General features: G+C 25.3%; 2 protein-coding genes across 3 annotated transcripts in view; both read right to left on the bottom strand.

Moving 5' to 3' along the window:
• The window catches only part of LOC127278607 (filamin-A), a 60,342-nt gene extending 56,376 nt beyond the window's left edge, over positions 1–3,966 (bottom strand). Inside the window, exon 1 of one of the 2 annotated variants that reach the window (XM_051300404.1) lies at positions 3,801–3,966. The gene's annotated coding sequence lies outside the window, so the exon portion shown is untranslated. Of the gene's footprint in view, positions 1–3,226; positions 3,244–3,800 lie in introns of those variants that run through there. The other variant, XM_051300405.1, reaches the window with a different exon arrangement.
• A 2,993-nt stretch (positions 3,967–6,959) lies between these two features.
• On the bottom strand, positions 6,960–17,865 carry LOC127278557 (4'-phosphopantetheine phosphatase). Its single transcript, XM_051300322.1, has 14 exons — positions 17,835–17,865; positions 17,203–17,441; positions 16,269–16,548; positions 15,970–16,153; positions 14,590–14,682; positions 14,111–14,270; positions 11,844–12,034; positions 11,493–11,767; positions 10,887–11,039; positions 10,734–10,821; positions 10,287–10,491; positions 10,033–10,190; positions 9,769–9,938; positions 6,960–8,502 (listed from the first exon to the last, which is right to left on the bottom strand). Exons 2-14 carry the CDS (start codon positions 17,309–17,311, stop codon positions 8,133–8,135), a joined length of 2,436 nt encoding a protein of 811 aa, XP_051156279.1. The 5' UTR covers positions 17,312–17,441; positions 17,835–17,865; the 3' UTR covers positions 6,960–8,132.
• Between the last annotated feature and the right edge of the window lie 104 nt (positions 17,866–17,969).

Below are 17,969 nucleotides of genomic sequence, written 5' to 3'. Positions count from 1 at the left end.
GTGAAATTTACCAATGACATTTGAAATTTGGATAAATATTTTTTTTTCGTTCTTTGCAGAAAAAAGTCGTATACGTATTTTTTAATTTTTTTATATGTGCCCAAATTTTTGAGTTATGAATTTTTAAAAAATTTTTTCAAGAGTAAAAAAAAATTTCAGATTTTCATCGACTTTTGAAATATGCTAACGAAATTTTTTTTTTGAATTTTCATATAAAAAATCGGACAAGTGCCAGTTACACTCGCACTAATTCAAGGGTTCCGTACGCCAACAATAATAAACTCTTTTTTATACATATAAATAAATAAAGAAGTACATTTAAATATCTACTTTGTATAATTTTTATTTTTGATACTTTCACTCAATGTGAAATTTGTGTTACAATTTTTTGCCAAAAATATTGTTTCGTATGATCACGTGTCTCAATAAATAACATGGCTAAATATTTACTCACTAATTATCGCATTTCCGCAAGGCCCAGTCGAACTTATCGTGAGCTCAACCGTGACTGCTGACAAATTTCTACTCATGAAGTATGTCATATTCGCAAATCCCAGTCGAACTTCTCCTAAGCTCAACCGTGACTGCCTGCCGACGTATGTATGTATGTATGTATGTGTACTAAATTGCAGTTTTTCATATAGCAATATGTGGAAGTTAAGGGGGAGGACAGGGTCATTTTTTGCAATTTTTTTGAAAAAAACAAATTCTTTTCTTTCTAGCTCGTAACCATCAAATCCAATCTGTCTCGCTATATTTTTCCTGTAATCTACACGTGAAAATACGTATGTGTACTAAATTGCAGTTCTTCATATACAAAAATGTAGAAGTTAAGGGGGGGGGGACACAAAGCTGGGACGGACGCAAGAGTCTTTTCATAAGGGTTTACGGAACCCTAATAACGATTTTTTATAAACAAATTAATTCTTTTTTAACTTTGGACCCGATTTTTTTACCTTTTTTTATTGTTACATACCTGTAAATACTAAGAGTACTTTGCAAAAAGTTTTAGAGTAGGCCTGATAATCCTTTTTGTTTAAATAAATTGTTTAAAAAATTTTGTTTTTCTTTTTTATTTTTCAAAATAAAATACATTTTAATTTGCTTTTCTATGAATAAAATGAAAGATCCTGGTGGACAAAAAACTTTTTATTTCAAAAAATTAAGAAAAAAGAAAAAACAATTTTTTAACAAATTATTTAAACAAAAAGGATCATCAGGCCTACTCTAAAACTTTTAGCAAAATATTCTGAGTATTTCTATGTAAAAATAAAAAAATATATTAAAAAAATCGGGTCCAAAGTTGAAAAAATCGTTATTTTTGAAATAAAAATTTTTTTAAAAATTTCGTTAGCATAATTCGAAAACTGATAAAAAATATTTTTTCAGGTAAACAATTTTATAATTTTCCGTGTTAAATAAAAATTGATTTGTAATCGTTGACCATAAACGTTGCGTACTTCAGTATCGTGAAAATCTGCAACTTTTTTTCTCTTGGCAAAATTTTCTAAATTCAATACTTTTAGAGTTAGATGTCATTGAAATTAGATCTATATTGGTCTAAATTACCCAAAATGTCATAATGTAAATTTCACGTGTAATCGCTCATAGACAAAATTTCCTTTTTTATGATCCCGAGAAAAAAAATATTTTTATATTGCTCACCTAAATTTAAAAAAGAAAATTATTTTTATTCAATTACTTTAATTTATAGTATACGTGTATTTATTGATTATGTAATCGAAATTTCATTTTTATTACTTAATAGAATTTTTCATTAAGTGAATTTTTATGTACAATAAGTAAATTTAATAGAATTGTTATTTAACGAAATGTTCTTTTGAATTAAACTTTTATTTGACCAAATTTAAAAATGGGCATTTAACAGAATTTTGATTTCATCGAATTTGCTGTTCATTGAATTTTCATTTGACATGTTTATTGATTTTTTCTATATCATTGAATTTGTTTTAATTAGAACCTAGAAATCATGTATTTCATCATAAAAATATTTCAATTAAATTGAATTTTTTTAAATAAATAGCAAGCTATAAACTATAAAATAATATTTTCAATAAAAATCTGTCCTCTCTCTGAATTCCCTGATATTCCTGACCTCTGCCAATAAATGTCTATAAATATTGATTAGAAAATTTTAAACACTTAATATTACAATATCTTTTAAAAAAACTATATAAATAAATGCTAAAACGATTTATTTAAATTACCAAAATACCAATTTCCTACAATTTTGAAGAAACTTAATTTAATTTCATTCTACTTCATAGAAATTAATTTAATGTAAAGGAAAACTTGAAATCATGTACATAATATATTATGTTGAAATTGCTCATCTTTGAAACAAGAATATTTTATGTGTTTTTACAATAAATTGCCGCTTATAATGGCAAGTTTGAAATAACTGCAGAAAGATTTTGTTTTATAATGAATTGCAATAACCTTCGACAAGCTTGGAAACCTATATTTGAAGACGTAGCCATGACCTCAAAATCCTGACTGGCCATCAGATTTATAAATTTTATTTACCTCTTACAAAGTTCCGCTATTATTAAATTACTAATTTAATATTATAAAATAACGAAAATAACAAAAGCACTTAGATGTTGAATGGAATTTTTTGCTCTCAAAATTAATTTTAATTACTAGGGGTATTTTCAGAAGTTAATATTTAAATACAACACAAATTTATTTTAATGCACACGTATACTGCATAAGGTGAAAAATAATAAATTTTAAAAAATACATAAAAGGCAACGCAACAGAAACTATATAAATCATAAATTTGTTCTACAGTTCGTATAAAAAAAATATTTAAAAAACTAAAATAAATTATTAAATGAAAAATCTAGAAGTATCTAATTAATTCTGGTAATTTCTTTTTTCAACTATTTTATCAATGTTATTTTAACAGATTTCTTCTTGAGAAATTAATTGCTAAAATAAAAAAACCTTTCGTACTTTTATTCTGATTAATTAAACATTGATAGTATATTTAAAAATTTGGCATTTCCATTTTTGACAAATGCATTAAATATTAAATTTGAAATTAAGTGCACAATGTACCTACGTAAAGTGTATCCGCATTCCCGTTTACCCAATAGTACTTTAATGATTTTTAAATTATTTATACATCGATTTTGTGTTATAGATATGAAGAAATATTTTGCGAAAACACAAAAAATTTTGAGACATACAGAATACTTACGTAAATTGAAACAAGTTTTACAATAAAAAACTCGAAAAACTTCAAAGAATCATTTGACAGTAAAAGTTATCCAAAACTATACGTTCATGATTTTAGATACCTAAGAATTACACACGTGTGTAGGTACGATAAATATGTCAACACAACATGTTTATTTATTCACTTTTCTGTCATACGACACATTCACGAAAATAACCACCAACTAAAAAATAAATTCTTCCAATGACAACACACTTACTTTTTCTATAAATTCCACATAATTCAACCAAAAAAAATTTCATTATTATACAAGTGTTGAATAATAATCGAACATCGATTTTTGTACATTTACGAATAAAGTAGGTACAAATTATAAACACATTATAGAACTTTGACACAGTTTTAAAACTTACACTCACATAACCTCAATTTTGAATTTATATTTTTTTATGCGAAAATCAACACTTTTTTGGCATTGTTGATAATATGAAAAATTGTATTATTAAATATACATTTTATTTCTAGAATGATCAATCACGAATATATAATCCTAATGTTTGTATTTACATAATAGATATATTTGGACATTGTTTACCTGCCGAAATGTTTTTCAGTGAGACAAATAAATAATTTTGAAGTTGTGTTTCACTACTGTAGTTTATTCGAGAAACGCCATTTTTAGACTACAAAAAAAAGGCTGACGCGCGTTCGACTGCGTTCGACGTGCGTGATCTCACTGACCCGCACTTCTCGAGATATAATAGCAAACAGCTTGTGCACTATTGCAAACTTGCTATGCATTTGGTGAACATTGGTGAATAGTTACAGGTATGTATAGTTGAAATCTACCTGTCAACAGGGCCGTACTCACAAACATTCTTCAGCTGCACGTTGAGCACACTGACACCTGTTGGTTCTCCTCCTCCCAAACAAAAATACACAATGAGAAATTTACCACACTTTTCGGAGCGCACACTCGCCAATTTAAATGAAATTAGTAGCATTATGTTTATCAGTATAAAGTTCTAGGAAATAAGTAAAAACAATTGTTTATTTACAGATACAAGAATGAATTTGCTCAAAATTGTTTATTTATATGGACATATCTTTTAAACCATTAAAGATAAACAAATTTGGTTTGTTGAATACAATTAAGAGAAACGAGATGTTTCAAATAAATTCTTTTAGCATTTTTCTCACTTTTTGTTAATTAACAAAGTTGTTTAAACAAAATAAAAAATTTACAATTCACTGAAAATCCATTTGATCCAACTTTTTTTTGACATTATAATCATCACATTATCGAATTTTTATTTAACATTACATAAATGTCCGAATCGAGTGAACATCGTCCTTATGAGCATATTTAAATGCGAATTTTAAAATAGCCCAATCACAATTTTCTTCATAATTATGGTTTCGTTATATAACTAAAATTCGCCCTTAAATATATTTACGTCGGGTATTTATCAGGATATTTTCAATTTCGGTCAAATGAAAATTTCATGAAAATTCTATTAATTTAATATGATTCGGTTAAATGAAAATTTGAGTAAATGAAAGTTCAGTCAAGTAGAATTTCAGCGGTGAAAATGCAAATTTTTTTTTATTCAAACTTCAGCTAAACTTAAAACAGGAATCTATCGTTTTTTTCAGGTTTTGATCTTCCTAGTCTGCAAATTTATTTTTTAATTCGTAATTTGTGATTAAAGATTTCATTCATATTTATTAATTATCGAGTTATCTGGTATTATTTTGAAAATCATTCATTTTAAATTGCTTAATAACTTCTACAAATAAAACAAAATTTTAGATAAATAATTAAAATATTACTTTATTATTTATTTTCTAAACTATTTTATTTTATAAAACTAACAATAATCGTTGGGTTTGAATGAGAGAAAATGATTATTGTTTGATTTCCATACAGATAATTAAAAACGTAAAATTTGAAAATTCGAAAAAAATAGTTCCCATCGTTTTCCCATTATCGGACTAGGCTCAAAATTCGTCAAATTTAGAGCAGTTTTTGTAAAAAAATTTTGAAAAAAATCGATCGATGAGATTTTTTCCTATAAAATATATGACAAAATGAAAATGTGACAACAATGTTTTTTCGACCAAATGTAAAAAACAGTAGTGTAAAAAGATTGGTATATCTTTACATTTTCTCGCAAACTTATTTTTTAAAAATATTATTTAAAAATCTCAGCGTTTCAAATGAAGAGAAAAAAAGAAAAGAAAAAGGTTTAACCAATTGGGTCAAAAATTAATTTTATTTAATAATTTAATAATTTTTTTTGACATTGAAAACCCCTTTAAAAAAAAATTTATTATTTTGTATTTTTGAACCAATGGGTCAATTTTTTTTTGAATGAAAATAATAAAGAAGAAAAATTAGTCTAATTGTGTAAAAATTGAAGTTTAAAAAAAGAAGAGTTAAATTTTTTTTTTTTTTTGAAAAAAAATTGCTTGCAATTGAAAAATACATGAAAAGTGCTTTAAAACTCACTCAATGAAAATGAGTGTCACTTAAAATGTCAAAACTTGAACCCCCCAATACTTTCTACAATTTTTTGTTTGAAAAGAGCTAATATTTTAGAGATATATGTTATAGGGCAAGAATTTACTGTCGAATCTGGAGCGTGTTATATAATGATGCCATTGAATAATTAAGGCAATTCCTGTTATTTGAGAGTGAAGGCGAAAGTTTCACATCATCTGAGTGAAAATCTATCGATATGTGACAATTACGCAAGAATGCGTGGCGCAGCCAGAATTCCAGATACAAATATATACAGAACAGGAATATGAGGGCGTTTACGCTTGAAACATAAAGAAGCGTGGGCTAATGTTTTGGGCCGCGTGGAAACTGGAGACTTTAATGATTGGTTGGGAGACAACCGTATTGGTCTTTTCACGTTTCTTCGGATATAAGAAGATGGTAGAGACAATGTGTCCTTGATTTCCGTTCTTTCCACCTTATATATTTATGAATAAATTTCTACTTTCTTACACAACAGACAAGTTGTATGAACGAGAATTGGCATTGGAAGTGGAATTTAAATTTCCTTTTTCAAAAGAATTTTTAATGTTATTGATCTGTTAAATTTTCTTTTTACTTTTACACTGAAAAAAATCAAGCTGAGAAATTCAACTGTCATAACAATTGCAACAAACAATTTATACATTTACTCTTATCGAAAGATTAAATATTAATTTTAAAAATCAATTTTATTAATGTTGTCCTCACTAAGCCTTTTCCCATCTTTGAAATTTTTTAAGTGTCATTTTTGGATTCTGCGGGGTCGAAACTATTCAAATCTCAATAATTTTAAATATAATTCTTTCGTTTTATATGTATATAAAATTCAATTTTATATCTATATTAAAAAAATATTTTGGCAAAGCGGTGAAGGAATAGATAAAATGTAAGAAACTACAATTAAAAAATTGAGAGAAGATAAATTGAAAATATTGATACTTGTATTATAAAATATACATTAAACTTTTATTTCTACAGTTCTAAATAATACACTCATAATGTACAATTATGATACATGATTAGAAGAAATAGCACAAATGTTAAAATTCGTACAGCAAAAATGGAGCGAATAAGATTTTACAATTTTTGAAGATGGCCACCTTTAAAAATTCTTTTAAAATTCGTTAGATATATGTATCAGTCTATTAAGTAGAACAAAATTTATTATTTATATATACATATACTGTATCAGAATTTGTCTTGGGTTCTTTTCTTTTTTTTTTTTTTTTTTGCAGAAATTAATATGCAAATAAAACAATTTTAAAGTTGGTCCTTTTACATTTTTGTTGGTTTTTTGCAACATTAATTATTAAACTTTTTTTTTAATCATACTCGGTGTTCTTTTAAAGTTAACTTTTCTATTTTCCAAATTACAAGTTTTCTAGTACATAGTCATAGTAATATCACAGTTATAGTTACTGTACATTTATCTCATTTTAAATATTACAATATTTATTTTTTATTTCCCTCAGATTTTTATCACTTTTTTTGCTGCCGTCAAAAATAATTTTTTTAAACTCAATAAGTTTATTTATAAACGAATTTATTGTCTATTACCTTTAAATAAAGAGATTTTTATTTATATATGTACTTTTATAAAAACAGAATTTTTTTCAATATACAGTATAAAAAAATGTGAAGATAAAATAATTAGTAACTTCTTACAAAGTAGTAATATTAGGACAAGCAGAATAACATGTCCCATCGTTTTTCTCCAACTTCCCTTACTGTAATAGTATCTTTTTATGTATTTATACTAAAATATTTAACGTATTGTTCAAATGGAAATAATTTCAAATACTAAAATAAGTTTTCATAACTTTTGATTTTATTTGTGAACCATTAAAAATGAAGAAAATTTTTTCCAATGATCTAACTTACAAACAATTATTTTTCTTTGAAGTTAGATCATTTGAAGAATTTTGCCCCAAATATATTCGTTGACATCGCATTTGCAATAATTGTTTGAGCACTAGAAAATCAGACTTGGAAAATGGATTAGTTTTAAAGTCTTAGATTTTTCTCGACTCTGCTTCTTGCGAAAACATTTGTTGTATATCTGCATATACATATGTGTATTTTTGTTTGATTTTAAAAATCACAAATACCTTAAAAAAATTTACGTATAACTTTTCAATTATATTACATCTTTTATAATAAGAGAGTAATATATTAAGAAACGAAAACTTACAGTTACTTAAAAATGATTTCTAACACACGGCGCAACAAAAAAAAACAGTTATTTTATGAAGAAAATTTATGATTAAATAATGCTCTATTTAAGTACATAGAATAAATACTTCTGTGATTATGTAAAAAAAAAAAACAAAAAATGATAATAATAAATCGCGCAATATGTTACTCTCTTCATCATAAAAGTTATTATACATTTTCTAAATTCTCTTTCTCCTTAGTATCACTTTGTTGAATAATAAAAGACGATCCTTGACCTGCTTTCTTATTATCATTTTCTTCACAAATCATTTGACAAAAATTTTCCTCATTCTGTTTATTCATTACTTTTTCGTCGAATGACGGTTTTGAAAAAGGCTTTTCGTATTTACAAATAACTGCATACATATCTCCTCCTAATCTTAATGCAAGCCATCGATTTTTTACCACTGCTAATTTTAAACACTCACACTTCATTTTGGCGTACAAATTCGTATGAAGAGTTCTACCCATTCCTTCGATAACTACAAGGTCCACATTGTGCTTCACCATTGCAAGACACAAATCCAAATTCAATCGACTGAAAAATCCATAAATTATTTGATAATAATGTATATTTTTTGTCAAAAGTACATTGTGGGGTATTTAACCCAAAAAAGGTATTTAAAGAAGTTGATATGATAATTAAACTTCAAAACGAAAATTAATTAAATAAAATCCTCATGGAGAAAGAAAATTCGATATAGAAAATAATAATTAGTTTTTACGGTAAAGATGTTTATTTTTGTTTTTTTAGTAGGTAATACACCATTTTTTAATTTTAAAAAGTTAAGCTTTTCGTCCATCGACGATAGTCCTCTATAGACGATGATAAATAAACAGTGTGGATTTCAAACTTCATATTTTAATATATAAAAAAATTAATGTCTATGGCCATAGTGACCCATTGTCAAAGAATTTTGATTTTGATAATATTTTACAACTCTAATCTTGGTTTATTTTTCAATATTACTTTTAGATACAACTATTTTATTTCAAATCTATTAAACGAAGGATAATATGTGTGAATTTTTTAATAAATCTAATGGTTTTCATTTTTAAGATTATATTAATTTTCTCTTTAAAAATTAAAATATAAATTTTGAATCAATTTTTCATAATTTCGACCACTTATTAAAATATTTTAAAATATCTGAAAAGATAACTTTAATCGTATAGATTATGTTTACCAAATTGGAGAATGGCATCATTAATTAATAGTTTATTGGTTATTTAATTTATAAAAAATAGTGCAAGCCGAGTTTTGGTAAGTAACGTCAACTTCCAACCCCAATTCGACAATAATCTACACAATTAAAGCTATCTTTTTAGATGTTTTAAAATACATATTTTAAAAATTGTCCAAGTCTATGAAAAATTGATTTAAAATTTATATTTCAGTTTTTAAAGGGAAAATTAATGTAATCTTAAAAATGAATACCATAACGGGAAACAACATTAGATTTATTAATAATAATAGATTTGAAATAAAATAGTAGTATTTAAAAGTAATATTAAAAAACAAACCAAGATCAGAGTTGATCAATTTTGATTTAATTACTTGAATGGGGAACTTTTTTTTTTATCAACCTGGACACCTATCAGATAAATTTTATTCGGGTACATTATTTAAATAAGCTCTTAAAACTTTTTAAACACCTGAATATTGCCTAACTTTTATTTAATTAAATATTTAGATATTATTCTTTACTGCGAAACCACCGTATAGTTTATGCTAATACATATTCAAAAGATTACATTGCAATTCAAGTTTTGAAAAATAATTTTGTAAGTTTGAAAAAATTACCTCAAATCGAGACAAGGACCAGCCTGAGCAGTCTCCATTGCAATCAATCGATTTTCCTTAAGAGCGCATTTAATAACATTACAAATTTTTGCTGCATCTCTTAAAGTCACCACTAATTCTGGATAAGTCACATCATTTAAAGCAGGCAACGAATTGGCACACAATATTACCTGTGAAACCACACAAAATTATATTTTTTTAAATTAATAATCTTTTTAATTGGTTATTATATATAAAAAAGTTAGTTAATTATAAAATACGAACATTTGTTCCTCGTTGAAGTAAATCCCTCACGAAAGGCAAAATCCCTAGAATAACATCAATGCCACTATTATCCACAAAAATTGCTGCACACCTGTGAGGGGGTCCTTCTTTTAATCTTATAATCCATTCATCCAAACAATCTTCTAACCAGGGTCTATCTATGGAATTATAATAAACTCTTGTTTATATTCGCGAAAAAAAATAATACTAAATTAACTTTTTTTTAAAGCTATAATTAAATATTTTGTTCTTGCCTGGTATTTTTGCTTGAGCTTCTTCAAAACTAAAATCAGTTGACTCCATTAGAATTGCTACTTCTTTTGCTCCCCAATCAAACATATTTCCACCTAGGACACCTAATATTAAAGCTTTAATTTTTTCCTCGTCCTCTAATTTATCTAAAGCTGTTATTCTACTTTTAAGAAAGCACAGAGCTTCGTCGTTTTCTTTCTTCTTTTGCTGCAAAGTCGATATCAGACATTTAGTTTACAAATTATTCATTGCATTAACTAAATTAATTATTATTAAAAGCTCTTAATTTTTATTTTAAAAAAACTATAAAGTTTCAATTGAATTTGAATAAAAAATTTATGATTTTGATATGAATCAGTTATAAACATTTTTTTTTAAATCTTTTAATGTAATCCAAAGAAAAATTCAAGAAAGTGTAATATTTCTAAAAATGATAAATTTTTATTTACGTGTAAGTAGGGGTCAGGAAAATCAAACTCTTTCATACAATGTTCAATAGTGTCGAGTAAAGTTCTAACTGTGAGAGTTCCATATGCACTGAAATAAAAATGATTTATAATACAAAGACATTTTTTTAAACATGTTTCGTCTTTTTAACTTACAATGGTTGAAGATGTAAATAGTGTAATCTATTTACATATTTTTCCTTTAGTTTACTGGCTCTTTCTTTTGCTGTTGGACTATGAGGTTGACTGAGAATGGCCTTTGCAATAAATTTGTCAACCGATTCTTCGAAACATTGTAACCAATAATCTCTAAAAATAAAAAAAGCAAATTGTGGATTTCACATGAAATGTTGATCGTAAGAAAAAGTTATCAATTGTCTTATAGGTGAAATCTAATTTATCAGCCAAACGTTTTGAAATTATATGGAAAATTCTCGAAGTAAAGGAGAGGGGAGAGGTAATTTTTTACACTATTTTATGATTGTATTTTTATTTTCTTTATTTATATTTAAACGGATTAATAAAAAAAAAAAAAATTGGATGATATTATTTTTACAGATTTATTTATCGGTGAAGTCCATTTAAACGTTTTTCTTTTAACACCATTATGAAACTCAAATTTATTTTTAATTTTCCAAAATCTTATTAAAACAGTTATTCAAAATTTTTTTTAAAATTAAAAAAAAAACAATAAAATTTTTTAATTTGTTTTTTTATTTCAATTTGCGTGCATTAAATCATAAGCGATAAGATAGTGAATACCTGGCTTCCTTATCTTCAGCAAGATCAGTAGTATCTGGATTATAAGTTGATGGATCTTTTAATAAAGGACAAAAAGTAACAACATTTTCAGCTTGATCAATTTCCAATTGATCTACCTTAATTCCTAGTTTAGTTAGAACCGAATCTTTAAATCCAGAAGATCCGGCATAATTTTCTAACCAACTGCAATTATCAGATTGTTCTGTACCATAAAGAAAAGCTCCAATAGCTCCCAAATAACCTTCATGCCGTAGAAAAAGTGGCTTTAATTTGTTCTAGAAATTATTATAAAAGAAATTATAAACATGATTGTCTTCTATTATAATTTCAAACACAAAGCGAAAGACTAACATTAGACCAGTACTTAAGGGCATAAGAGATGGCATGCATTGATAATGGATGATTTCGAAGAAAATAACCGCCAAAGTAAACTCTATTCACATTGTGAATTTGTGCATAGAGACTAGCTATTTGTCCAATGTCATTACTGATAGTGAATAATAAACTTCTTGCTATATCAGCCTCAGAGAAATTTTTTGGCCCTGAAACAAATGTTCAATTTAAATAATTTAATTCAGTTATTTCATTAATTAAATAACATTCCGAGCAAGCGAAAAAGAATTCATGCGAATTAATATGAATTAAAAACTTCATGAATCCCGCTTATTGACAAATAATAAATGTAGTATTATATAATCTTAAGATAAGATTCCTTTTCCGTTAACAGATTTATCTGCATTCATATTTTGTTTGTTTGAAAAATTAAGTTGTATATATCATTTAAATATTATACTTTGCGACGGTTATGTAAAATTTATCTAAAAAATTACTCTTTCCTTGCTTTTGTTTCGTTTTCTTTAATTTTTGAAGCTATCTATTTAGATTTTTTTTAATTAATTTAAAAATCTCAAACACAGTCTTACATAATTGAAAATGAATTTTTTTGTTTCTTAAATTAGAAAAGAAATAAATTAATTGAATTATAGAAATTAACAAAAGACATTATATACATTCTTATATTAGGAAATTAATGAAATTTTCAATTTTTTTAAAATAGCTTTTTCAATCAATTGCTTAAATATTACAGTTTTACATAATACAACCAGTTTTAGTAATAACAACTGTAGATTATTTAACAAATATTGAGATCTTATAAGACATTAACATTTTATTTAACCCTTTGAAGCAGAAATGTTTCTATAGCAGAAAAAATTTAATTATTTCAGTATTTATAGACCATGAAAAGCAACAATTTTTTGTGTAATTATACTTTTTTAAAATAAAAAAAAATTTAATTTAAATATTTTTAATATTTAATATGACAATTTTTTTGGAGTATAATGTATAAAATAGTAATATAATTATTCTTAAAAAATATTAAAATTTTTTAAACCTGTGATCATTTCAATATAATACTTTAGAACTAATAAATATGTGAAGCGCTCTGAAAAAGATATACCTAAGCAGGAAAAAATCAATCTTTTAATTATAAAAGTTTTATATTGGTAAAAGGTTCCTTTTTAATTATATCTAAAATTAGGAACATTTTTTTATGGAATAATTTGTATATAATGACGACTTCTCTAATTTCCCTCCAAAATACTACTCCTGTAAAATCAGTTTTACGTTGTACGGTGGGGCGAAAAACACGGCCATGGACAAATTGACATAGAGCCTACAAATTTCAACCGTTTTTGATGTTCTTGGTCTTGTTTTAAAGATGATAAAATTCTGAATATCGCCTCTGATTATGTTTTTTGAAAAAAAATATTTTGTTCATATGAAATTGTTATTAAAAATCTAAAAATTATTTAATTAATTATTGATTTTGTTAAATATTATAAAAATACATTATCTTTAAAAAAAACTTAAAGCAAACCCAAATCTGAAACATGTAAAAGCAGCGGTACTATGTATTTGTTAATTAAGGGTTGATTAAATAATGCTATGTGTAACAATTAATTAAAGTAAGTATTAGTCGTTTACCTTGACTAATAATATTGCACATTTCGCTCAATATGTCATCACTTTCGTAATTAGGAACTGAAACCATTAAAATTTTGTTTATAATAACTACTGCACTGGTAATTGCTTTTGGATCTCAAATAAAAAAATTAGGTGGTTTTCAATTACTAAAAGTTAAAGAAATAAGCTATTTGCAATTAATCCACTAAATTGTTTATAACAATTATGAGCGGTTTTTAAAAAATTTATTAACTATCAGAATATGTTTCTAGATTAACACGTTAAAATTTTTCGACTTTGTTGACGTAATAATCGCCTTTTCTAAAAAGTTATGCTATTTTTAAGGACGAAAACATTTTTTTTCAAGTTTTACATTAAATAAACAATTGAAATTTTTTTTTCTTCAAAAAACATAATCAGAGGCGTTATGTAGAATTTTATCATTTTTAAATCAAGACCAAGAACGTTAAAATCGGTTGAAATTTGTAGGCTCTATGTTAATTTGTCCACGGTCGTGTTTTTCGTCCCACTGTGCGTTGCTTTGGTACCTATCTTTCTTCAGAGCGCGTTTCACGTTTACTGCTTTTAGTTATAAAAAAATTTAGGTTAGTAATCTATTTTTTAATTTTAACTTTCACATTTTGAAAACTTACTCAAATTCCTATTGCAACCCATTGCTTTACCAAAGGAAGATGCTATTAAATCTCCTGGCAACGATTGCGAAAAATAGTCTCCGCCATAAATATCTTTGACTAGCATATCCACGTTTCGATGATCTCCTCGTTCCGCCAATTGTAATAACTCGTCAAATCCCTTAAAATAAATGTGACAAAAAAATTTATTTTCTTTTCCATAATTAATAAATAGATTATATTAGATTAAGATTTATTTTCTCCATTGTGTACTTTTACAAAGTTTTACAATTTTCTTTTCCGCAAACTTAAAAAAATTAAACTAATAGTGAATAAAAAATGTAATATAAAGTAACATACAAAATTCAAAATTAAAGTACCTATAGAATATAAAATTACAAAAACAAGACAAAGGTATTTACACAACAATAGCAACAATATGATACATGTCACATGTCTAAGTAATTAAAAAATATTAAATATAAAAATTTTCATCTTACCTTAGCTTTAGTAAGTAAAGATCCCAGTCCCCAAAAAGTTCCTCCGCCCGTTGCGGTTCCACCGACTCTTTCAAATTCATTTTCAGATTCCACCTTAATGAAATAAACAAATCAATAAATTGAAAATTATTTTTGAATTGGTTTTTATTATCTAAAAAAATTTTTTCTACAAAAATATGCAAAAAAATTAATTTTTTACAGGTATTTTTAAGTTTTAATACAATCTAAGAATAAATACACAGCAGCTGCTTTTTACTATAAAGATAAAGATTACTGTAAATGATTGTATTTTATTTATAAATTAATGGGTCAGTTCATTGACTTATTTCTTAGCGCTGTTGTCATATTTGTCATACTTTAGACATACCAAAATTAAAATTTTCTTTATGCTAAAACATTCATATGTTAAACTTCAACTGTACTATTTTTAAAAAGTAGTCTCAATATTTTATAATAAACACTATTTGAATAACTTTTTTTTAAAAAGTACAAAATTCGAGGTTCAAAAATAACGCCCTGAACCTCCTACTTTTAATTATTAATTTAATTAAAAGAAATTTACGTCATAATATGATTAATTTTTATTTTGAGTCCTTTGAATTTTAATAATGGCAGGATGTTAAATATATTTTTTTTTGCATCATTTGGGTCCTAAAAACATACAGAATGGTCAAGAAAACAAAATTTTAATTCTTGACCATTTTAGAATTTTTATTTTTTGAAAAAATTAAAATTTTTAAAAATCCATACGAGAAATTCTAAAGAGTGCAATGATGTTTTAAATCATATTGTATGTTTTTAGGACCGAAATGATGCCGAAATTCCGAAATTCCTGCGATCATTAAAATTTAAACGACTCAAAATAAACAGGGTGTCCAACAAGAAGTACAAAAAAAATTCCCCGACTTTTCCCTGACTTTTTTCTAACCTTTTTCCAACTTTTTTAAAATAAATATTTAATATTAAAAAAATGAAAAGTATCAAATATTAAAGTATTTTTAAGATAATAAAAAACATTTTATTTAGTAGCATTATAAACTTTTTCTTGAACTGAAAAATTTTAAAAATTCATAAAAATGTTCATTTTTGGCAAATTTTTAAAAAGTTCCCTGACTTTTAATTAAATTCCCTGACATTCCCTGACTTTTCCCTGACCTCTGGACACACTGATAAAGGTAGTGCCTCCTCTTAATAAACTAAGAAAATGTTCAACTTTAACATATTTAAAAATTATATTTAAAAAAATTTTTTTTTTAATTGTTATATTATATTTTTTCTATAATCTACTTATTTGTGAAAATACATATAATTACATTAAATTTCAGCTTTTCGGGTAAAAAAAGTGTATTATGACCTTTTAGATAAACAAAATTGACCTACTTTCAAAACACTAACTCCACTTCCAATATTGACTAACAAATAGGGAAAAATATTTGGTGTCGTCTTTTGAAAATGATATTCGGGATTGGCATGTCTCTCGAATTGAAAAGATTCGCATGGTATGTTTTTTAGTAAAAAATTACATCCTTTAATAAGACAACAAATCTCATCTTCTTTGTCAACTCTAAAATATTAATTAAAGCTTTTTAAAAACATTTTAGCCTTAAGGGATGAATATAATATGATGGATATTATGAATAAGAAGATAGGTATTTAAAATATATATTTAGAAAACTCACAGTAAACCTAATTTTTCTTGAAGCAAGGGTGTGTATTTAAAAGCACCTCCACCTGTTACTTTAATACTCTTGCCATGAAATCTTTCAATATTCACCAAATTCGACTTAACAAAGTCTAAACAATTTTCAATATGTCTTGTTTCAAATTTAACAAAATGTAATCTACAACCTTCAAATACTTTATAAGCTCGTTCTCCTAAATTACCCTGTTCTGTACAATCGTAAAGAGGTTTGCGATAATTTACTGTTGAATAATAAGCTATTTTTGTTAATGATATTCCTGAAAACAAAGAAACGTATATTGACACGAAATAATTATCTAATGTAAATTAAGATTTCAAAAATATGTTTCTTTAAACAGTCATGCTGTGGAAACACTGCACGAACAATTTCTATACCACAAAATTATAAAATATAAAAATTTGCTTCATAATATAGGTAAAAAAAGCGTTTATTTAATTACTAAATCATCTGTAACAAGTCAATAAATAAAAATTTACTAATTCATAAAAATAAATATAAATATTTTCTTAACTTTTGTCATTTATTTTAAGCCAATATCAAACGTCAAAATAAAGTACCTATTTTAATTATAAACTTAATTAATTATTCATTTAACATTTTAATCAATTTAAATTTTCATACTTTGTCGATACTTTAAAAATAAACATTAATTAAAATTTAAAGCAGGCCTTCCAAAAACTGTTATTTTAAATAAGTATAATATACTTTCTATTATTTGTTTTCGCGTAAATTTTTATTTAGGACCAATCGAAGTCACAAATATTTTTTAATTAAATTAAAAATTAATAAGTCTACATGTTTTTTTTAATAATTTAGAACTAAACATTATGAAACTTAATTAAGAATTATTATTAAATTCAAATCTAAAAATTTATCTAAAGGCGACAATACATAATAAAAAGAAGCTTACCAATGTCAATGGCAAATTTTTGGGCATTTTTTAAATTTGCAAAAACTTCAACAGCAGGTGGTAATTTGATACTTTGAGGATCTGAACTTTCGTCTGCAGTGTCTGCCATATTTCTGCTTGCCAACTAAATTTTAAACTTATTTGCAGTTGATATTCAGCGTCAAATATTATAATACCACATTTCGATCTTTTACACACTGTAATTACATCCGATAATTTATCATTTTACAAATATTTATCTGCAATGAAACATGAAGCAGGGTTATTAAATGTTATATATATTTATCTAATTCAATATTCGTCTTCTCTACTGTCAACAATTTTGCACACTTCACTCAATCACTCCAGATGTTTCTCCCAAATTTTAGAATGAATGCAAACAAATTCAAATATATTAAAACTATTAATTTTTTAAAAGAAATCTATATTATTCTTGCAATAATAAACCAACAAAGATTAGCTCGTAACCTCAAAAAAGTAATTGATTTTTTTAAAAATAAATTATTCATTTGATATATATCTGATTTATAAATAATATTCAATACACTGCATTAATTGCAACAAACATTAAATTATAATTATAAATTGTCATTAATTTATCAAAGAAATTTACACTGACAATAATTACTCACTTTCACTGGACAATTTTCCATTGCACACACTTTTAATAATAATATAATTTCTATCCAATGAAAATTCACTTTAAAGTAAAAATACAACATGATTGGTTAAATTCGTTTTACTAGTTTGTAGCTAACTTCAGTCTG

The sequence above is a fragment of the Leptopilina boulardi genome, unplaced genomic scaffold (genome assembly GCF_019393585.1).
Source record: "Leptopilina boulardi isolate dan_hultmark-lab unplaced genomic scaffold, ZJU_Lbou_2.1 LbouV2_208, whole genome shotgun sequence".
In the NCBI taxonomy this organism is placed as follows: domain Eukaryota; kingdom Metazoa; phylum Arthropoda; class Insecta; order Hymenoptera; family Figitidae; genus Leptopilina; species Leptopilina boulardi.
This window is presented reverse-complemented; position numbering and strand designations above follow the sequence as displayed.